The sequence below is a fragment of the Oxyura jamaicensis genome, chromosome 19 (assembly GCF_011077185.1).
Source record: "Oxyura jamaicensis isolate SHBP4307 breed ruddy duck chromosome 19, BPBGC_Ojam_1.0, whole genome shotgun sequence".
NCBI lineage: Eukaryota > Metazoa > Chordata > Aves > Anseriformes > Anatidae > Oxyura > Oxyura jamaicensis.
Window position 1 is genome coordinate 8,258,668 of NC_048911.1, and position 26,788 is coordinate 8,285,455.

A 26,788-nucleotide genomic window follows, 5' to 3' on the forward strand; every position below is an offset into this window, starting at 1 on the left:
GCTGCTGGCGGCCGCGGCCGGCGCCGAGGGGAGCGGCGGGGCGGCGGCTGCGGGGCCGGGGCCGGGGCCGGGGCCGGGGCCGGGGCCGTCCCCTTCGTCCCCCGGCGAGGAGGAGGTGTGCGTGGTGGGCATCTTCGGCAAGACGGCGCTGCAGCTGTGCTCCGAGAAGGCGGCCCTGGTGAGCACCGTGTGCGACCGGCAGGTCTTCCCCCTCTTCGAGCCGGCCGAGCCCGAGGAGGCCGGAGATGCTGCGGGGTCGGAGGGCGAGCCGGCGGCCAAGGACTACAACCAGCTGCAGGCGTACTACAGCCAGGAGAGCAGGGTGCTGTACCTGGTGCTCACCTCCATCTGCGACACGCCGCAGTTGCTGAAGGCCTGCGGGGACCTGGCGGCTGCAGAGAGCAGGGAGAGCGCGGCCGGAGGCCCCGGGCCACTGCCCCATGCCGAAGCTCACGAGTTCTGGAAGCACCAGGAGAAGCTGCACTGCCTGAGCCTCCTCTACCTCTTTTCCGTCTGCCATATCCTGCTGCTGGTGCACCCCACCTGCTCCTTCGACATCACCTATGACCGCGTCTTCAGGGCGCTGGATGGGTTGCGGCAGAAGGTGCTGCCCTCCCTGAAGGCCGCCATCAAGGACTGCCCGGTCGGCAAGGAGTGGAAGCTGAACTGCAGGCCGTGCCCACCACGCCTCCTCTTCCTCTTCCAGCTCAACGGGGCCCTGAAGGTGGATCCCCTCCCGAGCAGGGGCCAGGACCCCTGCGGCCACCTGGAAAAGCCGCCCCCCAAGAAGCACTCCCCCAAGAGGAGGTTGCAGCACGCCCTGGAGGATCAGATCTACCGCATCTTTCGCAAGAGCAGGGTGCTGACCAACCAGAGCATCAACTGCCTCTTCACCGTGCCTGCCAACCAGGCCTTTGTGTACATCGTGGCTGGCGGGGCCCAGGATGGCGAGGATCCAGTGGCCATGCTGCTCGATCAGCTGAGGAGCAACTGCACCATGAGGGAGACGGACTCGCTGCTGGCTCCCACGCTGTCGGGACCCAGGAGGTATCAGATGATGCGCCACGGCAGGCAGCAGCTGTCCTTCTACGCAGAGAGCAGCAGCAGCAGCTCCAGCTCCTCTGGGCAGCTGGTGGACTGCACCCTCAAGGAGTTCTTGTGGCAGCATGTGGAGCTGGTGCTCAGCAAGAAGGGCTTTGACGACAGCGTGGGGAGGAACCCGCAGCCCTCGCACTTTGAGCTCCCAACCTACCAGAAGTGGGTCGCTGCGGCTTTGAAGCTGTACGAAGTGACCATCGAAGGCAAAGACGACGACCCGACTTCTCTCACTGGGGAACTGAGCTCCAAAATCATGGGCAGCATCAAAGTCTTGGAAGGCTATTTAGACATAGACACCAAATTCTCTGAAAACCGTTGCCAGAAAGCCCTCCCCATGGCCCACAGCGCCTATCAGTCCAACCTGCCCCACAATTACACCATGACGGTCCATAAAAATCAGCTGGCGCAGGCCCTGCGTGTGTACAGCCAGCACGCCCGCGGCCCGGCCTTCCACAAGTACGCCATGCAGCTTAACGAGGACTGTTACAAGTTCTGGAGCAACGGGCACCAGCTGTGTGAGGAGCGCAGCTTAACTGACCAGCACTGCGTGCACAAGTTTCATCTGCTGCCAAAAGCAGGTAAAGGAGCTCGGTTGTGATTGATTCTCACGGTTTAAGTTTGTACCTGTTTTAAAATATCGTGTCTCAGGGTGAGAGCACCACTTCTTGTGTGTTTATGGGAGATGGAAACATGGGAAGAACGTGAATGTGGAAGCTTGGCACCATTAAAGCTTCATCCTCCCTGAGTGTCATTGATTACAGCAGAGCTCTTGTGCAGGTTTGTTCTGTGTTGCCCTGCTGAGATGCCCACTCGCAGCCAGGAGGGACCGTTCTGATTTGGAGGCAGTTCAGCTTCCGTGGCCATTTCAGGCCTCCTCCTCTGCAGCTTATTGCACGTGGTGGGAGTGCATATGATGCATTTGCATTGTAGAGGACTAGGACATCAGAGCAGCCACCGATGGTAGGGGACTTTTTTGGTCGGTGTTATAAAGGCGTAAATTCCAGTACTCTTCTCATGTCTTTAAGCCCTTGCATCCTCTAAATGCAATGTAAAACAGGCACCACCAACCCACTTACATTGAGCAATGTTTAGGAACAAGTTTGCTGTTAGCAGTAACTTTGATTCTGTATTGCTGATTGGAGATGTTACACTGGAGTTCTTCCAACAAGAAACAGAGAACAGAAAAAAAATATTTCCAGGAAAGTCAAAGCGCCCTCCGCTTCCTCTTGAATAGCTTGAGTGAGTTCAGTCAAGGAGTAGAAACTGAAATGTGTATTGCAGGCTGAAGAACTATTTATGCCTTTTAGGAAGCTTCTAAAAGCAAAGCAGGTTCAGTTCAGTGCTAAAATCTACACTGGAACTTTGTATAAAAAGTGGGAAAGGGAGAAGGAGTCGCTGATAAATAATTTTACATATATAGCAAGGAGGAGGCAGTGGATGAAGGGAATCAAAGAACCACTTGAATGAGTGAGCAATTTATCTGGGGTTTGATTGATTTCCCTTTTAGGGGAAAAGCCAGAAGCAGACAGAAATCCTCCGATCCTGTACCACAACAGCCGGGCTCGTTCCACTGGTGCCTGTAACTGTGGAAGGAAACAAGCTCCTCGGGATGATCCCTTTGATATCAAAGCAGCAAATTATGACTTCTACCAGGTAACTATTGAGTCTCTATTTTTGCTTCAAGCAGTGCTTTTGCTTCATCAGCAAGGTCTGTACTCTGAAGTGACCACTGATAAGTTTCCTCTTCACTTTATCAAGTTGTAAAAGTTGCCTGGGGAAGAGATTCTTGGGAGCAGGAATTCTTTGCGTGATGGGCTGCGTGGGCAATTTCAGTCTGCACCACTCTGTGCTGACAGGAGCATCTTCATGTGTTCACATGAATTTGAAGCCCATTGTGCATGGGCTGTACTCCCACTGCCCCTTTGATTCTCACATAGCACACGCCTCTTGAACCCTAATTGTACTTGCTGAATACAGTGACTCTGAACTTGCTTGTGCCAGGGACAAATTAGAAAGTTAATTTTCTTTTTCTGCATTTTCTTTTTCATAGCTTCTGGAAGAAAAATGCTGTGGGAAACTGGAGCACATCAATTTTCCTGTGTTTCAGCCAAGCACACCTGACCCGGCACCTGCAAGGGACGAGTCCTCGCCTGCCCCTCCGGAAGGCGAGATTGAGAAACTAAAAGAAAAAGAACCTCAGACTCAGGGAGAAAGCACAGGTCTGAGCTTGGCCCTCAGCCTGGGTCAGTCAACGGGCAGCTTGGGCACTTACCCACCTGACGCCCAGGGTGGAGGGGACAATGCCGAAAGTCACGGGCAGAGTGGGGACTCCAAAAGTGAGAAAAGGCCGAGCCTGGTAGATCGTCAGGCGTCCACTGTCGAGTACCTCCCTGGGATGCTCCATTCTAATTGCCCCAAGGGCCTCTTGCCCAAATTTTCCAGTTGGTCACTGGTGAAGCTGGGGCCTGCTAAGGCTTATAACTTCCACACGGGCCTGGACCAACAAGGCTTTATCCCGGGAACAAACTATTTAATGCCTTGGGACATTGTCATCAGGACAAGAACTGAAGATGAAGGAGATCTAGATACCAATTCTTGGCCTGCACCTAACAAGGCCATTCCTGCAAAGAGAAGCGCAGTTGTGATGGGAAGAGGGAGAAGGAGAGATGACATCGCTCGAGCGTTCGTAGGATTTGAATATGAAGATGCACGTGGTAGGAGGTTCATGTGTTCAGGGCCCGATAAGGTCATGAAAGTGATGGGCGGGGGGCCAAAGGAATCCGCCATCAAAGCCCTCAATTCTGACATGCCGCTCTACATCCTGTCGTCGACTCAGGGACGAGGGCTCAAGCCACATTACGCTCAGTTCATGAGACTCTTTGTGGTGGTTCCGGATGCTCCACTGCAAATAACATTGACGCCTCAGGTAAGAACTGACATTGACTGCAGGACTGGAAGGCACAAAGGTGATAGGCAAAGGGTGTCAGCGGGGTGCTACAAGGAACTCTTTCCAACCCAGAACAACTGCAGTCAAGTTCTCCAAAGCGGTAGTTGCAAAAAGCACCCAAAGTATCTGTTTTGTAAACAGGTATTTTTTAAACTTCAAGATTGGCTCATGCCAGCTTTACCCTTCATATAAAGTTAGGTTTTTTTTTTAATGTTTTATCAAGAGTGAACTAATCACATTTTCTTAGATTGGAAAAAAAGGTAACCCCAGAATATGCACTGTAATAATTTCTTTCTTAAAAAAGATGACCAGTGAACAAGGACTGTGGAAGAATTAAATTAATAATTTTAAAAGTCAGTGACTCATTGCTGAGATTTGTTATTATTATTTGTTACATTTGAATTTAGGAGGTGAAAATGTGTTGCTTTTTTTTTTTTCTTCACTAAGTTGGAGGCTTTTTTCCTGATTTCAAATGTGTGTTAAAGAAATGGAGAAAAACCTCTATTTACACTTTTTTTTAAGGCTGTAACATATGGGCAGGTGTATCATCCTTCAGTTACTGCTGTATGAAATAGCGTGTGCATAGGTGGTCATGATTTGTTAGAATATGGCAAGAAATCATACCGGTGCTCATTGCATGGCATTGTCACTGAGTAAGAGCCAGTACCAAATGCGTTCCATATGAACGGTGGGAGGGGAAGCGAATTTGGAACATCTTGTAGCCCTTCTAGCTGTTCGAGAAGTGCTACAAGATCCTTAATACTGAATCACAAAGCAATGGAATTGGCTTCTTTTATGGGAAACCTTCAACTACTCAGATATGAACCTGTTTCAGAAGTCAAAGGAAGAATACTGACTGAAATGTGACTCCCAACACCCAAATTCCACCAGTATTATAAAAGCATGCAATTTAGTTCAGCAGTTAGGTAATTTTGTTCTTGTCCTCCTGCCTCACTCATCTCTGAGGTTTTTTGTGTGAAAACTGTCAGCCATCTGACTCTGCGGGGAGCATTTCAATTTATCTTTTTAGAGGAGAGTGGGATGAAGTGGAAGAAAATTAATGCCATTAGCAATCTATCATGTTATTGTTTGGAACTGAGGCAAGAAGGTTTTGTTTATGCTGATACTTCTTTTCCCGTTCCCAGGTTACATCTATATCACACCTTATGACTCCTAAGGGTGCGTTTACTTGGAAAATCTGTTAGGCTATGCATTGTAGGTTCCACGCGTCAGTTGCTCATGTGCATAAGGCTTTCTCAATCTTCTAATATGAATTATGCATGACCTATATAAGATGTTGCTGAAATCCTTCAGCACATGGGTTTAGTTAACAGTTCAGGCACATCTGTGCTACAGTACTGGCAATCCCCTGATAGCGCGGTGTTTAGTGCATCGGAGGGGCATGGCTTGTGTTTGTGTTGAGGTCTTACCAATGACAGCCACATCTGCAGCCTTAAATTCAGCATCTTGTCAATGGTAGAAGTGGAATCTTGTGGATTGCTCATGGTAGTGGCATAGCAGTGTCCTGGGATGTGCTCAAGTGGGTAAGATCTTGACTATAGATAGGCAAGATGTAAAGACTTAACAGACTTCCTTGGATTCATTTGGCTCTTAAGTTTTTATTCTGATGATGTTTGATTATCTACCCATTTCCTTTTTGTTTTCAGGTTCAGCCAGGGCCACCACCTTGCCCTGTATTTTACCCTGAGAAACAGGAAATAACCCTTCCAGCTGATGGACTCTGGGTACTTAGATTTCCTTATGCGTACGTGACAGAACGTGGACCCTGCTTCCCTCCAAAAGAAAGCCAGCAATTAATGAGTTACAAAGTCCTTCGAGGAATACTGAAAGCAATTACACAGTAAGAATTGTTCTGGTAGATTGATTTTAGTTTAAAAAGACTGGCTTCAACCCCAATTATGGTTTTTGATTCGTGTTTGTTACCTAACAGTTATCACTGTGATCTAGTGAAGCCCACTGTATTTCACTGGAACACATTTTGGAAATAGTCAGATATCAAAGTGGAAAAGTGAATCCAAGAAAAAAATGTAAGTCCTCTGTTGATTCAATTTTTGTATGTAAAAAATAAAAGCTGGTTATCATACTGAGCCTATATTATTACATGTTCTGATGATAATGCTTTTCCCCATCGTGTCGTTCTACACAGTTATTTAGGAATACTTAAAAATGACCATTGCCTGAAATCAAGACTTTCCTGTATTATATTGAGACGATGGGCAAAATCTCTTTTTCTAAGCAAGCTATTTCTCTGTAAAGAATTGATGCTCTTAATGTGTTGATGTGAGAAATTGTTCACCTTTGGTCTTGTTTAAAAAAAATATTACAGTTCTGAATTTGTATTACTAGCATAGCCAGAAACTGCTTGTTTCTGTACCAAGTTAAAATATTTTACTGAATTTGTATTCATAGATCAGATTTTGTTAAAAAGCTGACCTAAATTCCTACTTTGGAAGGACATATCTCTTTGGAAACTAAACCTGCTGGTAAATTTGTGAAAACTAAAGCACTGAAGTTTGTTCAATATAAGCACCTGCAGCTTAAGTTGTCAGTAGAGCTTGACTTGTGATTAAACTGACTTTGGGTTGCTGAAAGGAAGCTTTTGGCCTAGCGTGAATCTCAAATTATGGGAGTTCTGGTAATTACGTGACTATCCTAAAAATGCGTGACATGATGCTTAACTTGGCAGAGCTTTGCAAATGTCTGTGATGAGAAATTAGTCGTGGAAAGTCAACTCCTAACTTTTTGTCGAGGTAACATGTATTATTGCTAGGCGACCATATCCTGAGACCTAATTTAATTTCCAGAATATTTGTCTTTAATTAGAGTGCACGCAAAACTTAATTTGCCAGCTTGTAATAATAATTGTACCACCTGACCGGACTCAAGACCTGGTTTCTGCTTGCTGTAAGTCATCGCTGGTGCATGGAAAACACTTCCCTCTGCCTGCCAAGAAGACAGTACCCCCTCTAACCATCCTTAACGAGTTAAATTTGCCACTTTGCCAAGAGCTCGGTGCTCCAGCACGGTCAATAAAATAAAAAGCACTACAGAAAACGAGAGTGTGAGGAGGGAGCGAAGTGGGCGACGTCTGTCAGCCGTTACAAACCGCTCGTGAGGGCGCCGGGGGGGGTGGGGGCAAAATCACCTCAGGGACCAGACTGAGCCCCTCGGGGCGGCAGCCGCGGGCCGAGCCCCTCAGGGCCGGCCGGGGAAGGGCGGGCACGGCCGGGGACCCCCGCGCCTGCGCACGGGGCCCGCTGCCGGCCCGGGGGCGGAGGGCGGGCGGTGCGGCTGCGCGGCCGCAGCGGCAGCCGTTCCCCAGCCGTTCCTTCACCTCAGCACCGCCGCCTCTGCCTCGTCAGTTGCCGGCTCCGGGCAGCGAAGCGGGTTCTCTGCCGGCGAACAGCGCAGGATGTCGGCCACGCTGTACCTGCTGTCCACGCTGGGGGGTTACGTCCTCACCTCAGCGCTTCTCCTCAAGTGCCCGGGGCTGCTTCACCGGCCCAAGCGGCAGCGGTTCCGCTGCCGGCACATCTCCCACCGCGGCGGTGAGTGAGGGAAGGGGAGCGGGGCCCTGCCGGGGGGAGGCTGCGGCCGCTGAGGGGCTCCCCTCGGCCCCCTCACGCCCGCCTCGGGCTCCCTTTCAACCTCCCTGCGGTAGCCTAATTTTAGGTGCCACCTGCTGACCGGTGCTCGATTTCAAAGCCGAATTCATCACCCAACTCAAAACGCGTCGGCCGAAATCAGCTCGTTTGGCGTCGGTCTTGATGGTTTTCGTCTCAGAAGGGGGTATTCTTTCCTCCTAGTAATTCTGCATTAACGGTATCTTTGTTCCTAGCGAGATACTGCCCGCTGCTTAGCTCAGGTACGAAACGTCTGCCGTCCTGCCTCTGCCTGCCCAGCTGCTTTGCTCTCTGGTTTCAGAAGAAATGCTGCCCTTGCTCTGCTTGCTGTTGGAGACAGCTCCTGGTTCAGTGCTGTGGTAAATCTGAGCCCATTTTGTGAATCTTGGCCCCTCCGTGTGCCTTCCTCCAAGGCCTGGTGGGCAGGCTGGTCGCTTCTCTATAAAATAGCTAAAAGGTGCTTCTGAAGTTTCTTCTACCTCCTTTAAGTATTGGGAAGAAAAAATGGAGCAAATGGCATCTTCCTGTTCTGTGCTGGTGAGGATCAGCTCTGAGCTGTTCCCTGCTGCCCCTTTCAGCTCATGGAAATACTGTCAATCGATTTTCTAGATTTTCTAGTAAGCGTTTTGCTCTGAACTGTGTGGAAGATGTGACGGGTGCTGAGCTTAAATGTTTCTAGTGCCAGTTAATGCAGTGTTTGATCACAGGTCTAGTCAATTGTCCTTATGCCTTGAATTATTCAAACACAAAAATTAGAGCTGATCTTTGAGCTTTTACTACTCGGATTTCTTTCAGTTGGTTTATGAGACGGATTAACCTTTGTTATAGCTCACAGTCTTATGTATAGCATAAATGCACCTTTTGGTTTGGAATATGCGTATTAGCTGTTACTTACCAGGGCTTTTCATTCCATAAAGGTTCTTAACTTTGATTGTTACCTGCTTGTTAATTTGCAAGCCGTTTCAAAGTTGTGGATGACTTTGTAGGAACTTGGTGTGACCTTAATCTTCTTTTGTGCTCACTTCTTTGCAATGACCTTAGTTAAGATATACAGCCCTAAGCCTCAAATGCAAGCGTTTAGGCCAGTTGCACTAAGCACCATTAGAACAGTAGAAAAGCCTTACTTAAAGGGAGGATTATTATTCATTAGGCATTCAGAGACAAAGTCCGAGGTCTTCAAATTGCTTCTGTCTGCAGGTATAGGGAGAAGTACGCCCAGGGTAGAAGTGCATTCCTTAAACAACTCAGCAGCCTTTTGCTCACTGGGTACTATGAGGCTGAAGATCACTTACGTTTCACCCTCTGTAGTGTTTATCTTGTAACTTAAATTCCTGTGGGACTTAGGTGCTCATCAGGCTTTAGTCATGCTGTAGCTTCAGATGCAGTGTCAGGTTTCCTATTGCATTACTCCAGTGAAGTTAGGAGCTCGAGGTAACACTTAATTTGTTTGTCATGGTCCTCCCTGAGATAAAGCTTTGCACGTGAAGCTTTGTAAGTCTGTGGGGCTTGGTTTTCCTTCTCTTTTCATGCAGGAATTTTCTTATCTCAGGTTATAGCTGTTCTGTGGAAGTATCCCTGAATTATTTCTTTACTTCTGCATAGTTTTAGAATTGCTCATGTCTGAGAATTATAACGATATATTGATACTCTGCTAGAGTCCTCTGTCAACGCCAGCTGCGTGGATTGCCGAGCCTTTGACCTGGGGTAGCATTCTCAGACATAAGTGTGTATATCCAGCCCGTCTGAGCTTTTTACAGAATCAAAAAATAGTTGAGATTGGAAGGGATCTCTGGAGATCGTCGTGTCTTGATATCCTTGTTGAAAGCAAGGCCACCTACAGCAGGCCTATCAGGACCCTGTTTTGGGGACATCCAAGGATGGAGACTCTATAGCCTCTCTGGGCATCCTGCTCCAGTGTTTGATCACTCTTATAATTAAAAAAAAGGTGTGTTTTTGGTGTGTTTTTTTCTTATGTTTAAACTGAATTTCCAGGATTTCAACTTGTTCCCACTGCCTCTCGTCCTTTCAGCATGCAACACTGAGTAGTCTGGCTCAGCTCAGGCGTCTTTACTCCCTCCCATCAGGTATTTATTTATACATGGTGATAAGATCTCCCCTGAGCTCCTCCAGGCTAAATAATCCAGTGCTCTCAGCCAAGAATCTCTCTGATTCTTGTATGCAAGAATCTCTCATCCCTTAGTTTTTGCAGCCTTTCTCTGGACTCGCTCCAGTAGATCCATGCCTTTCTTGTACTGGGGAGCCCAGAGCTGGACGCAGTGCTCCAGCCATGGTCTCATTCTTCCTAGTGGTGGTCACTGCTTGCGCTGCGGGGGGACACACCAGAAACTTTAAGGGTCATTTTTTTGAGCCAGTGGTTGCCTGATTCCTACGTGTCTCACAGTGGTGCTTTCAAAGCTTGCTTGTTGTAGTTCCCTTTCCTGAATGTGGCTTGTGAAACCCATGTTGCTGATTTGCAGCTCCCATTTCAGCTCATCTCTAAACTTTTTTCCTCTTTTCCCCAGAACTCAAGTCAGGCTTTTTGTTACCAGCAGCTTTGACTCACCACATCTACCTCCCTAACACGCAACTTGTTACAGCAGTCATTTAAAGTTTTAATTTTGTAAATTTCTGCCCAGAAATGTTAGGGTAATGCCTTGATCACTTTTTTCTCCCCCTTTCTTTGCAGTTCAGGATGTATGGCCTGTATTGTCACAACCAACAAGTTACCTAAAACTTTAGTTATAAGTTAGCTGCAATAAAAAATAATCATTCAGGTCTTACACAGGTTTTTCCTGTCTGTTAGGCAATCATCGGAAGTATTTGATGAGATTCTCGTGCTCTTTTATTCGTAGGTTGCTTCTGCCACTCAGCCATTTCCTAATTCTGCAATCAAACTTCATAAAGCATTGGTGAATGTCTGATCACAGAAGTTGCTGTGGATTTACCGTCTTGGTTAAGGTTAAACCATGGAGGTTTTGTCATTTTGATTCGAAGTCAGTTAATCCTTTGTAAGCTTACCAGTGCAAGCTAACCTGATAAAAACAATATTAAATTGCCAGTTGTGTGTGCACAGAATTGCGTTACTTTAAATAGCTAAACACAGCGTTAGATAAGTGTGTAATGGTGAAGCCTTGTTAATAGGCAAGGCCTTATTGGAGTTTCTGTAATTGTTGTTTACAAAGCCTGGCATTCGTCACTGCAAAGGGTAGTTGGATATCCTCATCGTTCCGTGTATCTTCCTGAAGTTGTTTTGCGTTTCGGTTTAGAGTATTGCATGTTTTCCAAGGCGGGAAGAAGACACAACCTTTTCCAGTCCCTCACCAGGCTGATTTTTCAAAAATGTTTATGTAGAGAATGATGGCTTCTGGGTTGCAGAGTTTATTCCTGCCTGAGAGAAGAAATAATTTGCTTGTCTTTTATTTTCTTCGCCGGAGTTGATGTGTTTCATTCCTGGTGTATGAGACCTCTCTTTGCCAGCAGCATCAATCTCTACTGACACAACTGTACCATTTCAGGAGGCCTCTTTGTCACCTCTCTGACTGTCAACTGGGTTACGTGTTTAGGGAACAGCAGCTTCAGAGCCTTCTCCCCCCAGCCCTTGTCACCTTCCCTCTTACTCCTCTCAGTAGCTCTGAAGTAGCCCTTATGCATAGTGCCCTTACTGTGCCCACGGAGCATGTTGTCTTAGCCAAATTACAGTGCCTCTAAGGAAAAACAGGACACCCAAATGCTGGGAAAATAAACACTTTGATTTGCATATTCAAAGTGTTACACAAAGCAAAGATAACTACTTATTGTTTTACCTTGACAAAGTCCTTTCTCTTGGGTCTCTCCAGTGGGTCAGCAGCAGCTGGGTTTTCTGACTCTAGCTTCATACTCGTTCCCCCAAATATTTCTTCAAAATATGGACATCTTTAATCCACTAATTTTGTATTTATTTCCTCTGGGATTGAGGGAAGGCAAAGGATTTAGTTCATATTCTATTTTTTGTTATTTTTAGGTGCTGGAGAGAATCTGGAGAACACGATGGCAGCCTTTCACCAGTGAGTACAAATGAAACCAACAATGTCTGCTCCTTGGTGTCATCGTGTCATTAATGAGTGAAGTAATCACAAAAAGACAGGGCTTCCATCAGTTGTTTGGGTTACAGTGTCCTATTTCTAAAAGTCGTCTCTCCTTCGAATGACTTATATGGATTGCTAAACATTACTCCAATTTAAACACGAAGACATTGGGAAACCAGAGACTGTGATTTATACGTGGTAATGTGGCAGACTGGGGTTTGCAAATAAAACTCTTGAGGCCACCTCCTCCTCTTGCTAATCAAACACGGAACAATATTGCTTCCGTGTTTAATGGAGATTGCATCTGTTAATTTGTCATTATAAAGCTATTTTTCTAACTAATGTCGTACGCTTTTTTTCCCCTAGATAAATTGCTGTTTCTCAAAAGGTCTTTCAGATCACGGTCTATTCCAGTGTGCTAATTAGCATACGAGGCTGGATTTCAGGTGGTCTGATGACCTTGCTGACTGCTGTTATGGCTGCAAGCACATCTCTTAGATTCCCCACAGATTCATGGTATTCAGCTCCCTCCTCTGTAAAGAAGGTTAATCACTTGTCTTCTGGGAGTATTGTGACTGCAGTCTTAATGTTAACAAACTTTTAATACACCATCCGTAAAGTTATTAAAATTGTTTATGTTTTTTCACCTCATACACATACTTCATTTGCACAGTGTGTGAAAGCCTCTTATCTAGGGCTTTAAAATTGAGTTGGTACTGGAAAGCCTTTTAAGCCTCCAGCATTTAAGAAGCAATAAATTCTATCAGTGTTCTCAAAAAACATTTGAAAGAGCAGCATATCTAAAATTCCGGCTGCCAAAGAGTAGTGACCGAATTGTGTGCTACTCTTTGTTCTTTTTTTTGTTGTTTTGTTTGTGTGTTTGTTTTTTTTTTTTTAATTTTCTTTTGTGCTAAGTAGCCTCATCAGTTTGCACACTTCCTCGCAGGCTGAGTAATGCCAGCTTTCCCGACCAAACAGGGCTATTGAAAGTGCTGCGGTATTTTCTATCTCCATGGAAGCTTAGCACAGCTTTCTGTTCTATGCCTGCTGGCCTGCCTCTTTTCAGCTCTCCTACTACACTTTCCAGAAAGTGTTTATTTTTTAACCATCTCTTAATTTTGATTTAGTATCGTACTGGCTTTATACGCAGAGGGCTCTTAAGAAGAAAAGTTGTAGCACAACTTATTTTTATTTCATTCTCAGAGGTAGGCTGTAGTACTGACAGTAAGGACTGCACTAGGAGTCAGGCTTTGCGATAATTACAGGTGTTTGTTTCTCTTCTGATCATTTTAATTATTTTACAGCCATGGTGTAACAAATGCATTGAGGTCCACTTTTTAAACGGATCACAACTGCCAGTAGCAAAGTCCAGTTACTTGTTTTGAGATTGTTGTGGCTGAATGATAAAGGCATATTCCGCAGAAAGCAGAGTCAGCAATTACCTTGCATTAGACAATTGAGAGAGTTCTGGCTTCCCTGCGAAGGGCTGAAGGCTTTGTCATCTCACCGTCTCACTGCCATCTCCGCTAGTGAGCTAGCAAAAGGAATTGGGTAGAAAACTGGTGATCCACGTGATGAAAAATCATCTGGATTGGCTCAGATGGCTGGTATAAACCAACTCATAACCCATCACATTTTGTGTGAAGCCAAGTAGGGTGTGCCTGCACGAGTTGTTTCTGCAGGTTCGGGCAGGCAGGCATATTTGACCATTGATGTAGTGGAATCCAAGAGAGAATGCTTGTCTGGAATATATGACCTGCCCCCCTGGGTCTGTAGTAACCGAACTATTAGCAAGTAGGTAGCTTTATGTATGCTATTTGCACTGAAGGGATTGTAGAATATTTAATATTGCTGCATGATGACAAAGAAATGATTCTAGTAGGTAAACAAAGTGTTTGGGGGGGGGATGTAGGGGAGAAAATCTTTTTTGGTAACTTCCAGTTTTATGTCAGCATAACTTAACAAATATTCTGAAAATATTGTTAGCTCTTTGTACCCAAATCAGTATTTTTTGTTTGCCTGGTAGATAAAACATCTGTAGATTTCTTGGGTTGTAATCATTTTATGCTGTACTTAAATGCTTCTGCAGTGGTTTTAGGTTGTAGAATAATTCTTTGTAAACTAAAGGAGCCATCTGTAGAGTCTTAAAGGATTTGGAGATGTAGCATAAAAGATGTTTTAATATTTTGTTTACAAGTTTAATTGTCCCTAGTGCAAATGTAGTTTAGCATTGTCTTGACAGGAAGCTGCTAAGTAAACTCTCCAGATATTTTTCTTATCTTACTGTATTTACATTTATGATCATACTGGGCTTAGAGAGAGAGTTTTAAACACTCCAGTTACAGCAATAAATGTATGTCGTTAACTTCGTATTTATAAACTCAGTACATTGTGCTACTTTGGGCCTTGCCTAAGGCATTATTTTCGGAGGTAAGGCGTTTCTTAAGTATTTCCTGGTATTTCCATTGTCTGAAGACAGTTGGAGTTAAACGAGCAAAGACCTCTACCATCTGAATTTGCAGCTATGAGTCTGCTTTACAACTGGAGTTCTGGTGCGGTTGGATCAGAACACATTTCACTCCAGATGTTCTCCAGACTGAACCTTCTCTGCAGCACTGTGGGTCTTTTAGGTTAGTACAGAACTGCAGAACAAACTGATCTGTAGCTGGAAAAACTCAGCACTTTAAGGAAGCTTCTTAGCAGCAGGCTACTGGTAAGAGCCTGGCAAATTCTCAAATTCATTAACAAGGCAAGTAGTTTTTCTCCCTTATCCGTTCCGCATCAGTCCTGAACTTTTTAAGCATTAATATTTCTAATAAACGTTGATGGTTAAATGGTAATACATGGTGCTGCATGGGGGTGTCTTCTACAAACTTGGCACATCTCCTGCAGCATAGTTGGAGATGCTTTTCATCAGGAGGAAGGGTTGCACAGAAGGGGCTGCCTAATAGGATTTTTATTTTCCTCCTAATTAGTGGCACCGGAAAGCAGTTAACAAAGTGCTTTAATTTGACAATCCCCCTCCTGAACATTATCCCAGCTGGACCAGAAATTGTGTTAAACAATTGTGGGGGGGATGTTCTTCTTTTTTTTTTTTTTCTTCCTGCATTTGTAAATGTTTATGGCACGCTTGTACTTCTGCAGTCAATAAAGACTTTTTCTTAAGGAAAAGGCTGCTGCTGCAGTCACCTGGTACTCACAGATACTAAGGATTTGTTCAGAAAGAGCAGCCCTGTGTTTTGAAGTGTTCAAAATTCGGGCAGAGACGTTCAGCCCTCTGCTAGAATGATACCTTCTGAGAGTACCTTTCTAATGAAATGAGCGATTTGCTTCTCATTAGAGGAAAGCTTATTTTTTTTTCCTCTTGGGAGGTTTATTGTACTTTTTTCTTCGGTATTACTATCGCTTTCTGCTTGCTCTGCCCCTTCTCCTATTAGTTAAGCTTCTATAGGGTGAAGTTGGGATTGGATTAGGACTTTAGAAAGTGGATTTGAACATGACTAGCTAATTCAGCAGCATTTATTTGAAAAATATAAGTGGCTGTTTAAAAAAAAAAATCATTAAACATCAAATTATTTTTAAAATACATAGTTTTGCTAGCTGAAAAAGCCCAAAACCTGAACATCCTATTGGTAATTTACTGAGCCTTCCATTCCTGACTAAGAGGAAGTAAAAAAGGCGTTCCTATCCTTGTCATGTTGTTTATGCTTACTACAGAATTGCTTTTTTAACAAGCCCTTGTGTCTTCTAGTGATAAATGTGCTGATACTGATGAGCATCACGCTCAAAATTCTGTAACAATGCTGTAGAAGTAGGTGTCTCAGTATTGAGGTGGTAGGCTGCAACAGACAGAAATGTCGTTCCATTTCTGTGGAAGGCAGAGCCAAGGCTCCCAAGCCCAAATCCTGTCTCTGATTCATAGTACTTTGTTTATTCTTGCATCAGCTTTCTGCTGCAACAGAATTATTTGTTTCTTGCTTGGCAGTAAGGCTGTGAGGATGCGTTGCATCATAAAGCATCTAAAGCACTTTGTGTTGAATAACACGTATCTGTTACGCTTGGACCTGTATGAAATGCACGTGTGGTTCAAGGCAGACTTCTCTGCTTCCAGTGCAGTTAATATAGGAACAGACATGTTGGAGCTGGATTGTCACCTGACAAAGGATGAGCAAGTGGTTGTGTCCCATGATGAGAACCTGAAGAGATCAACAGGAGTCGATGTCAATATATCCGACCTCAAATACTCCGTAAGTTGAAGAAAAAGTGTTTAGAACTGTGTTTGTAGAATGGCTGGGGCAGGCAGGAAGGGGGTGTGTGCTTAGTATCCAAAACCTAAGGAAAAGATTCATCTTGTCTGCCTAAAAAACATGAACCTGGCTCCCCATGTAGTCAGGGGATAAAAAACAGGCACACTTCTAGAGGCTGATTAACTCCATCCAAATGCAGTGTGGATGAATGGATTTCTGGAGGCGGGCCTGTTTTGCCATACTGGTGACAAAGGAAGCTTAGTCAATGAGCTCCTTCTCCTGTGACTGGCTTTTTAATGGGCAAAGCTGGCAGAGGAATCCTACCTGCACCGAGAGTTTTAAAAGCCTGTTTTGCAGAGCTGTCTTTCCATCTGATATGTAAGTGGAGTTCTCAGAACTTTCAGATGGGTATCTGGAAACATTTTGCCTTATTCAGCTGCAGGGAACACTAGTCCAAGAATGCCAAATAATTCAACTATGAATGAACATTACACTTGCAAAAACACTTTTTAGGCGAGAGATAAAAAGAATTAGTTTTGTCTTTACAGGTAAATTACATCCCTTATGAATGACATTTTCTTGGTCTTTTTCAAGAAAAGTCATGATTATATCCTTGCATTTAAATTAGTCTTCTTTTTTTCCTCTTTATTTTTCAGGAGCTTCCACCATATCTCTGCAAGTTGGATGTCACATTTCAGAAAGGTAAGGTTTTTTTTTTACTGTTTGAGTTCACAATTACAGTAACTAAATATACATATGACAATTCCTTATTTTGGCAAAGGGAGTAGAAAAGTGTGTATTTATATCTATCAGTATCTGGATAAGAGAAATGTTAAGTATCTAGATAAGAGAAGTGTCAAAATATAATGGTAGCTTTAGAAATTAAAATACGTACTTTTTTATACCAGTTGACAGTGACTAAATCTAAGATGTAAGATATCTTTTTCCAAGTAAACATCTCAGTTGTTTGCTTGTCTGCGTCTTGCAGCTGCCTTCTAGTTCCCCTGTGACCTCTTCAGAGGGTGGTGATTAAAAATCTGTTGTTCCAAAAACAGAGAAGGCAAAGGCAATTTCTTTACAATTCAAATGCCGTTGTGCTGGTTCACTCTGAGCTTGAATAAGAGATGTCAGATGAAACAGATATTTTCAGGAGGGTGAATTAAGAGTATAGTAGTTACTGGACGTATGACTTAAAGATCAGTATAAATATTGCTAAAAGGGAGGAAAACCTTGAAAAAGATCAACCTGTTTTCTTATGAAAACTGTGGTTCTTGGGACTGTAATGTGAATAAAGTGTGCAAAAAAAGTTTTAAAATTGTAAAATATTTAAAATGTACCAAGTTGAGCTCCACAATATGTTATTTTCACACCTGTACATCTTTTGTTTATCTACAGCAATACATAGAGCCACAAGTAGTTTTAAGCACTAACGTTTTGGTATTTTGCCATCTGTTCCCTTCACATAGTGTGCTTCTCCAGTGAGTTTTCCTAGAAGGAAAAATTATTCTAATTTGTTCTCATTTCATATTAATCTCATTGCATTTGGTGTGTGGTAACTGAGCCCGTGTTGGCTAGATCAGGATTTTAATAATGCCTGCACTTCTGCTGTTGCAAAATAACAACTGAATTTCATATAGTTCGACCCTAAATGTGAAAATAGCTCAGTGCATTTCTCGTACGGAAGTGAGCTTGTCATAACTAACTACAGCTATCCAAGTGAAGTTGGTGGATTTTTTTTGGCTATTTTTTTATTATTATTATTTCCAAAATGTGCTAATTCTAGGAACCATGTTATTTTTAACTTTTAAGACGACAAGTGCTTTGACATCTCAGCTTTTATCTACAGTATATTATAAAAGGTCACAGCTGTGACAACTGTCTTGTTTCCCCAGAATGTCACTGTGAGGGAAAAGATAACCGTATTCCTCTCCTGAAAGAGGTGTTTGAGGCATTTCCACAAACTCCTGTCAACATTGACATCAAAGTGAACAACAATGTGTTGATCAAAAAGGTACATGAAAAGATGCACTTAAATGGGACAATGTCATGTGATGTTGAAATGCCAAAAGAAAAGAGTTTTTTGGAGTTGATAGCAGTCTGAGCCACTCAGGTCTGTGTTCTTGGGGAGCTTCCTCCTTCACGTGTTAGATTTTGCACCCCATCTGAAGTAATGCAGAAGACAGAGATCTAGTGCAGGATGTCTAGTGAACAGCTCTTTCTTTGCTGACCTTTTATCTCAACATAAAACTACTGAAGAGATGCCAAACTGCTAGAAACACCTTTGCTGTGTACTTCATATGAAGGGTCTTCTTGTGGACCGTTGCCTATAAATGCAGCATAAAATCGTGGTGCAATTGTAAAGGCCAGCGTTTCTGATGCAAGAGGAAATCTGCTTTCCGTGAGATACTATTTTGGCATCCAGTTTTTCTTGTAGGTGTAGTGATACTTCCTTTTATCTCTTGTCCTGAACGCAAAGTAGAATAATTATTTTAAAATGGGAGATTGTGTAGAAGAATTATCTTTTCTAAAATGACTCAAATACTTGAAAATTAGCAAGTAGAGATGCAGTTAAGTTATTCCGCACATAATATTCAATGAATACGTCAGGTTTCTTTTTGTTGTTGTTCTGTGTTGCAGGTTTCAGAGCTGGTGAGTCAGTATAAACGAGAGCATTTGACGGTATGGGGGAATGTCAATTACGAGGTTGTATCAAAGTGTCTTAAGGAGGTAAGAATGGATCCAGCTAAGCTTTGTTCTTGCCTGCTTGTTACAGTGTGATGTGTACAGAAAAGCACCCTGTAAATCAGGATTGAGTGGGTTACGCCAGACTTTTAGTTATGATCAGTTTTGCACTTAATTTATTGTAACAGTGTAATAAGCAGAATAGGGTAAAGCACAATTAAGTCATATACTCTGCAATAAAACATTTAAGGAATAAAGCTTAATCACATTTTATATTTGTTCTGTAATATATGGGATCTTAACATTTTTATGCCAGGACCTCCTAGTGCCAGTATTGCACATTGTTCATCTGCTATCAAAGGAATTTTAGAAGGATTGCTTATTATGTAGTTCTTTTTATGAAAGTAGTGGATGTGGACATCAGTTGCCACACATATATATATAGGTTTGAAGCTGTTTTACAGCTATACATTCTATTCCTTTTTGTGCTATGAAACTGTACAATTTAGAATTAAATTAAAATTATGCTTAGTCCATAGGAGTTATGCAGGTGATTAAAATCAATGTAGTTAAGACTACAGATACTGTACTGATTTATCTGTGCTCTGAAGCAGGACAACGCTTTGCTACCTGAACAACAATTGTATTTGTTCGTTAGCGCTCAAATGTTTTGATTCATAAACCAGCTTACTTTAAAATTTGTTGTGGAGCAAGCTGATGTAATACCAAACTGTAGCAAGTTCTGTATCAAAGCACAGCTTGGTCTTTTTGGTAATATGAGTCAGAGCTAAAATGCTGCGTGGTATTGTGCAGTCTGAATGTCAGGTAACAGAAGCAGTGCTGGAACTACTGAGACTTCACCTTTTCAGGTTATGGTTGCCCCTTCAAATTGTGTAAAATTTGGGTTACAAGTTACCAGAAGGAGCAATTTAATATCAGTGGCATGTATATCGTAGGCAATTGGGTGTTTTTTAAGTGCAAATTTAGGCAATTTTTAGGTGCAAGCACTAAAATTTAAAGAAGCATAGATGAATAAATTCAATTGCAACAAATTCAACAGTCTGCCAAGATAAGTTAAAAACTTTCTCTCCTGGTTCCTGCAGAATGCTGATATTCCCATCATCTTCTGTTTGCAACGTGTCCTCCTGCTTCTTGGCCTGTTCTACACTGGTCTGCTGCCATTCATTCCTTTCAAGGAAGAATTCTTGGAAATTCCTATGCCTTCCATCATCCTCAAGTGAGTTTGAGTTGGTTGGTGGGTGCCGCACTGAAATGATAGAGAATCTAGTGCATGATAGTGCCAGCCTGAGCACTGATTGAGTCACTGGCCTCAGGCTGAATAAAGAGTGAAATAAAATGTTTCTAAGGGAAATGCACTGCACAAATAGGTAGGTAGATAGTGATCTAGTACGTTCTGAAGGAGCTGTGTCAGAATTTGTGATAAGGGATTAAAGTTCTCTTCAAAATATTGATTTTTTTAATGGAATCTGGAGAAATATGAGTCCTAGCCATGAGTTTTCATTTCATGAAAAAATAAAGGGGTATTAAGGCCTATTTGAGTAACTGGCTTAAGTTATGATTCCACTCTTCTCAGTGATAGTTTGACCACATCACATTAAAAGTTTTTCAGTGATGCCTCTCTTTCAGAGGTAGAATTCGGTCAGTCCACTTTTGTCCTTTAGGTGGAAGGGGAGACTATAAAGTGTATGCTTGTCATCTTGACAGTGTCTGTCTCAAAAGATTAGTGTATTGTTTTGTTAGTTTAGGTACTTTTGTGTATTCATAAGTGAAAGTTATGCAAATTTTCTGCTCCTCTATGTTTAACTTGTTTCTAGCCAGCTCGCGGTTACTCTATGGATAGATAGTGTGGGATGTCTGTGTATATCTGTTTCCTATTGACAGCATTTTCTGTAAATACCACTTTCAGGTGGGACAGCAGTTCCCTTCACAGCACAGCTTGTGCTGATGCCATCTAAACAGTAATTTGTTGCAGTGCTGTACAAATAACTAATTTTTGCACCTTTCTTCCTCTTTCTTAGATGTGGAAACTGAGAACAAATTAGTGTGATTAAGGCCAAGAGGCAAGTCAGTAATAGGGTGGATATGAGACTTCACGTGCTTTTTGTTTCTTGTACCTTACTGAACGTGCTGCTCAATATCTGTCTCTGCTGCTGCTTTTAAATGTAGCACATTTCTCTGGTGTAACCCAATTCCAAGTTACTGTCCTGGAGTCATAGGGCAATTACTGCTCTAGCTTGAGAAACTACAAGACTAATTCTTTATTTATTTATTTAATTATTTATTTTGCAGAAACATCCAAACATTTTAATCTGTGCTCTGGTAATTTTTTTTCTTCTTCCTCAACAGGCTGAAAGAACCACAGAAGATGTCAAGAAGCCAGAAATTTATTATCTGGCTAGCTGACACGTAAGATTTTAATCTTACTAAATTTTTAATCATGTTTTGTTTATACATCGACAGTTGGCTTAAGCAACTAAGAGTAATTTATTGCTCCAACTACTTGATAGGTTGTGATATTTTTTTTTCAGTTTCTTCTAACATTTTTGTCAGTGCAGCATAAATCATATTCAAATCTTTCATTGATGTTCCTGTATGCTTATTTATTCATACATTGAAACATACTGAGGTACAGTTACAGTGGGGAATATTCCAGTTTGACCTAAAATAGTTCTTGATTGCTCTGTTTAGTTTCTGTTGTTTAGTAGTTCTTCTTCTGGTGTGAAGGATAAATTCTTCTGAAAGCAAAGGGATTGATTCATTGGCCATCCTACGAGGGTATCTGTACAAGGGAGGAGGTGCCCGCTGAATTTGTTTTTCAGGACAGTTGATACAAATATCTGTAGCTAATGCAAATTTCTGGATATGCTCGTTAGGCAGCCTTGAGTTGTTTAAACTACGTTTCTATAGTTTAAATCCCTTTGTTGTAGAAACCATTAAATCGAAGTGCTCTGTGGAAAAAAGTGTTACAGAACGTCAACGGATGTTGAAAACTTTCTTGAACAAATTTTTCTCCTTTTTGCAGACTGCTAATGAGGAAAGCTCTTTTTGACCACCTCACTGCTCGGGGCATTCAGGTATAGTGTGGCAAAACTAAAGGAAATCTGCTTTTGATCTAATGAGAATTTGAACCAGCCAGATATGGCCTTGAGATGGGTTCATGTTGTCTGCCAGAATTAATTTGCCTATGTAGTTCATTTAAAATAAATGTATTTCTCAGTTTTCTGTTACCAAAACACTTAGTAGCATCCAATTGGAAGAATATTTTACAAAAACCTACCTAGATTTTCAAAACTGGAACTTGCCAATTTTTAGATTTGTTTATGAGGTGTAGGCAGTATGTGTTCCAAAATACAAGTCTGTTCTGTTACTAGCATTGCAAGTTTCTTTTTGGTTCCTAAACAATAGCTTCTGCTGTTACATTTGCAGTTCTGTAGTTTCGAAGGAAGAATTATAGGTTTGGAAGAAGTTTTAAAAAATTTAAATCCCTTTAAGACTTTTTTAGTCTTAAAAAATTGCACTCTAATCATTTGCACTCTAATTTGCATTGCACTCTAATCATTTTATATATACGTGGCATCATCTCTATCATACATAAAACAATTTAGGTCAACTGTCACCTTTTTTTTTCTTGAGTATTTTCTGTAATTTTTTTTCTATTCTCTTCCGTATTGCAGGTGTATATTTGGGTACTGAATGAAGAACAAGAATACAAGAGGGCGTTTGATCTTGGAGCAACTGGAGTCATGACAGACTATCCAACAAAGCTCAAGGAGTTTTTACACAATTATCCAGCGTAAGGAAAGAAAAACAAGGAAGACCTTGCAGAATAGATTCAGCCAAGGAATGTCATCAGAATAATTGAGCAACGTACGCAAATCATTTTGTCTGAAAGATATAACTGGGTGATCCTTGACCTTGTTGTCAGGTTGCTACATAATGTAAAGGTTGTCTATTTATTTTAAAACTTTAATTGCATAGTTTACGTTTGTAAATAGATCATTTAGCAAAGGTGCACTTCACTAATAGTTACGGTTAAGAAGAAAGTTGCTGGATAGGATACCTGTAGATAATAAGTGTTATTTTACCTGTCACACTGTCACGAGTGTTCCTAAGCAGATGTAAAGACTTGTCAATTACTCCAGTTACATTCTAGTGTGCAGAAACTAAAGAACTCTTGAAAGTGTACCCTTGTGTATATATTGCTTGTGTTGCTTTTAATTTTCAGATAACTTGTAGGGAAAAAAAATGCACAGGAGAAATAGACGGCAGGATCTGTGGATGGCCAGTTAGTTTAACCTGTCAAGTGTAGTCAGTAAAGACAGTCACTTGCTCAGTGTAGATTTACTTAGCTGTTCTTACTGATAAGAACATTGAGCTCGAGTTGTGGCTGTATTTAGACCACTTTTTGATGTGATGGTAATACTGTGACTTACCGGTCAAGGTCTAGGTACAGAATTTAAGCCAGCTTCTGGGTTTAACGCTGAGTTCCAGTGCAAGGCTCTAGGATGGCCCCTGGTTCTGACCTGCCTGTCAGGCTGCCATGGCATGGTAGCAGCTCGCTTCTCAGAAAGGAGAATTACACTAAATATAGATTACACGTACTTTGAAATAGTCTTTTCACAGAGGAAGCCAATGTTTTAGAAGTCTTTTGCACTTTAATAGTTTTAACATCTGTTGGCTTGATGAATGGGAAGTTGTTTTCAGGGTGAGGGACCAAAGACGACTTTGTTTGGTCAGGAGTTTTAGGAACAACGTAAGGTTTGTTTTAAATGAATTCACCCAAATCAGATTCATGTATGTACTGCTACAGGAGCAGGTGTCAGTCTAGGATGTGTGTAAATTTTAGTCCTTTCTCTCCACAAAAGTACATTCAATGTTCCTGAAGTTTATGGGCATGGATGCAGGAGTAACTTTAGCAGCAGAAGCCAGGAATCCCCAGGTATTATGGAATGGGGATGGATAGGAATGTATTTCTGGAAGCTGAACGCTGTTCTGTCACTGTGAACAGATGCTATGTGTGTGTCAAACAGATTTGAGCCTGCAATGCCTGTGTGTTTTGGTGTTATGTTAGTGTTAGGGTTTTTCGGAAAGAATTTACCTATTTTAGCTTAATTAATCACAATGATGTATTCACAAAGCTCAGTCATTTAATCATCAGATACTGCTGGAACAAAACTATTGTTTAGTGATATCATATACTTCTTAGACAAACTTCACTTTAAAAGGATCTAATTTAATAATAAATATGATAGCCAGAAACAAGAGTATATTTACTGCAAGATATACTCCTTATTATAAATTTTTTTAAGTAATTATTATTTTTTCCCATGCTAGTTCAGATTTGGAAGGGCTCTTGTCTCACTTCAGGGAGACAAGACTCCAACCTATACCTGTAATCGTGGAGCATCTTTGCTATTTCATTATGCCTGTCTGTGCTGGAATGTCAAGTCCATCTGGATGGATAATCACATTTGTGTGATGTCCGTTTAAGGAAAGGGAAATTCCTTCCTATATTTTTTTTCTACTCATTTTTTTTGCTATCAAATTTCCAATGCACACACCTTCATAAAGATGCAAATATAACTCTGGTTTCAGAGAACGCTACCAAATAGCGCTTAGATGTTAAAACTTCTTTTAGGATAGGAAAAGCTGAATCTTAAAGTGCCACTCTTGAGTTCTGGACTTGATGTCTCAAGGGACGCATGATGATTTAGTTTCTCTCTCAAGTTTTCCTCATCACTGCCTAAGTAAACTATTTTGCTTTATCCTATATTGAATGACAGAACAGTTATTAAAATATGGATTTAATTTTATTATTTCATTATAATCTTCTGCCTATTTCACTCTAGCAGTGGTGTTGGAAATTTCTGCCGTCAAAGATGCTCAACACGTTCTTCAACCACTAGTCTTCCTACGTCCGATGTAGCTTTTGACTACACGTGACCTCTCTGATAAATCTACTACTTAATATCTGAAATTTGAGTAAGTTCCAGCTATGTGGGAGGGAGGGGCACAGTGCTGGAAAACTGCCAAATTTATTCAGTCACCCGTTTGAATTCCAGTACAAGAGCTAAAATCTGATCTTTTGAGACAAATAATGTAAGGATGAAGCCATGAATCTGAGCACCCGTTCACAGGGTTTGGGCCATGGTAACTGTCCATAACAAAACAATACGGAATTGAGGGAACCGTAGAATGTTTATTCTATCAAATCATTGTTTTGAATGTTCTAGAACATGCTGTGTGATTTTTTTTTTTTTTTTATTAAACCCTTTGTACAGAAAAGCACTTGTTGATCTTGCACAGCTGTCCAGGAGGATGTTCAGTTAATCCCTCTCTCCAAGGAGAGAGTTTTTTTTTTCTTCAGGTAATTTTATCTCTAAGTATTGTTTAACACTTACTGTGTTCTCAATCCTGTTGCAGAATACTGTATGTACGAAGGATGATGCATGTATTCCATGCACTTTTAATTTGCAGAAAATGCTGTGGACCTCTCTAGCTCAAAATCTATGAAGTGATTTTTTTTCTTTTCTTGTAAAGAAAGATTGATGCTCTTGAAATGTGACACGTTCAAACATCTTTGCTCATAAAAGATCTAAAACTAAATACTACTTTCTTGTGACTTCTTTGCCTGAAATGATCATTTCTGAGGTTACTGTTTATGGTGTTGTAAATTTCAAAGTTTTGATGGTGGTCTCTTATGTGGATATGGTTGCTCAAAAGATGGGGACATCTTAAATGTGCTAAAATTTCTAGAATTTTTTGGCAATTATGTTGGTTTCCTCAAAGTAATTATAGCATCTGCAGCTAAATGAAACCTGCAGGGGATTTAAACATGCCTTTGCCATGAGCAAATGAGCTCTTAGGTAAAATTTTTGAAGTCGATTCCTATTTGATTTATCTTTGGTTCATTTTAAAACAGAAAGTAGTAGATAAGCTTGATCAGAAGTAGTCTGTATGTGGTGCTAGAGAACATCGTAGAGAATTTGCTTGTTCAATACTGCAGTGTGTGCTGTTGCTTCCAAACAAAGGTGTGCCTGCAGAAGAGGCATGGCATGCTTCAAAGAGCACAGCCTGTCTGTGCATTTGCAAATTCATATAGTCAAAATGGAAGATCAGAGAAGAGCAGGGAAGTGTACACATTATATACTAAACTCTTGAAGCTGTACTATATGTTTTTCATTTTGAAGTAGACAGGTCTTGTGTAATACTGGTAGAGGAAGATAAAAAGGTGTTCTCTAGTACCTTAACTGTAACTGAATGCCAAAGCTGGCACAGCAGGAGAGCTGACACTCTGCATATGTTTTTGCCATCAGCATTTCTACATTTAAAGATTCTGCCCGCTTGTCTAGGACTGTAGCAGCTTAACTTAAAAATAGGGTCTGTGTTTCTGCGTGGACGAGAACAGCAAGTTAAAATGAGCCAATAAATGCTTATTTTAAGAATGCTTTGAGAATTATTATATATGCTAGTGGTTCGGGTAGCCATGCTGAATAGTAGCTGTGTAAGTGTGAGAGCGTTGGCCTGTGCTTTGCACTGCAGTGTGAAAGTGGTTGTCTGCAGCAGAGCTGCTTTTTAGAAGTCATGGTCCTTAATTCCTGAGCATAGCATTGCATGCCTAAATAAATACCGGCTTTTATGGTTGGGAGACAGGTCGTTTCCTTTTTTTAGGTATATTGTTTGGTGTTCAGCTGACTTAATGATTGGTGGCCCAGTTCTGGCTGTACTGCAAGATTGTACATGTGCGTTTATAACTCCATATTTTAAATGAATGGGGAAATGCAAAGGTTGTTTCCTGTGCGTGTAAAATCCAGTACCAGAGCAACTGGACTGAGGCTGAACTGAGAGCCTTTATTGTAGAAGGGCTTGACCTGCATTTTTCAGTTGGTTAAACATCACTGTTTTCTCTTTGGTCTCTGTTGAAATGGTAAATATCTGGTAATTCAGACTTAATTTTTAAAATGACCTTGCTGTGGCCCTTAAAGTGTTCTGAAATCCCCTTTTGTAATGCTTTGGGATGCTTTTGTTCTAGTGAACTGTGTCCCTCACAGTGAGTCATCTCCATGCTCCCTTCTACAGAAGTCT

At 41.9% G+C, this 26,788-nt stretch overlaps 2 protein-coding genes across 2 annotated transcripts in view; both read left to right on the forward strand.

Moving 5' to 3' along the window:
* Window positions 1–6,946, forward strand: part of SMG8 (SMG8 nonsense mediated mRNA decay factor) — a 7,463-nt gene extending 517 nt beyond the window's left edge. Inside the window, exons 2-5 of the mRNA XM_035343263.1 lie at window positions 29–1,676; window positions 2,606–2,751; window positions 3,149–4,024; window positions 5,713–6,946. Of these exons, the coding sequence (XP_035199154.1) occupies window positions 29–1,676; window positions 2,606–2,751; window positions 3,149–4,024; window positions 5,713–5,910 (2,868 nt within the window). The 3' untranslated portion in view covers window positions 5,911–6,946. The remainder of the gene's footprint in view (window positions 1–28; window positions 1,677–2,605; window positions 2,752–3,148; window positions 4,025–5,712) is intronic.
* Window positions 6,947–7,387: 441 nt separating this feature from the next.
* On the forward strand, window positions 7,388–25,309 carry GDPD1 (glycerophosphodiester phosphodiesterase domain containing 1). Its single transcript, XM_035342842.1, has 10 exons — window positions 7,388–7,614; window positions 11,690–11,732; window positions 15,865–16,000; window positions 16,657–16,702; window positions 17,893–18,011; window positions 18,638–18,727; window positions 19,786–19,919; window positions 21,050–21,109; window positions 21,726–21,777; window positions 22,378–25,309. Exons 1-10 carry the CDS (start codon window positions 7,479–7,481, stop codon window positions 22,498–22,500), a joined length of 939 nt encoding a protein of 312 aa, XP_035198733.1. The 5' UTR covers window positions 7,388–7,478; the 3' UTR covers window positions 22,501–25,309.
* The last annotated feature ends 1,479 nt before the right edge of the window (window positions 25,310–26,788 follow it).

What these genes read in the sequence shown, in the direction of transcription:
- GDPD1 (XM_035342842.1), top strand. Translation starts at nt 7,479, where the DNA reads ATGTCGGCCACGCTGTACCTGCTGTCCACGCTGGGGGGTTACGTCCTC. An exon ending in TATCCGACCTCAAATACTCC is followed by an intron (nt 16,001 to 16,656) that starts GTAAGTTGAAGA and finishes TTTATTTTTCAG; the next exon opens with GAGCTTCCACCATATCTCTG. An exon ending in ATTATCTGGCTAGCTGACAC is followed by an intron (nt 21,110 to 21,725) that starts GTAAGATTTTAA and finishes TCCTTTTTGCAG; the next exon opens with ACTGCTAATGAGGAAAGCTC.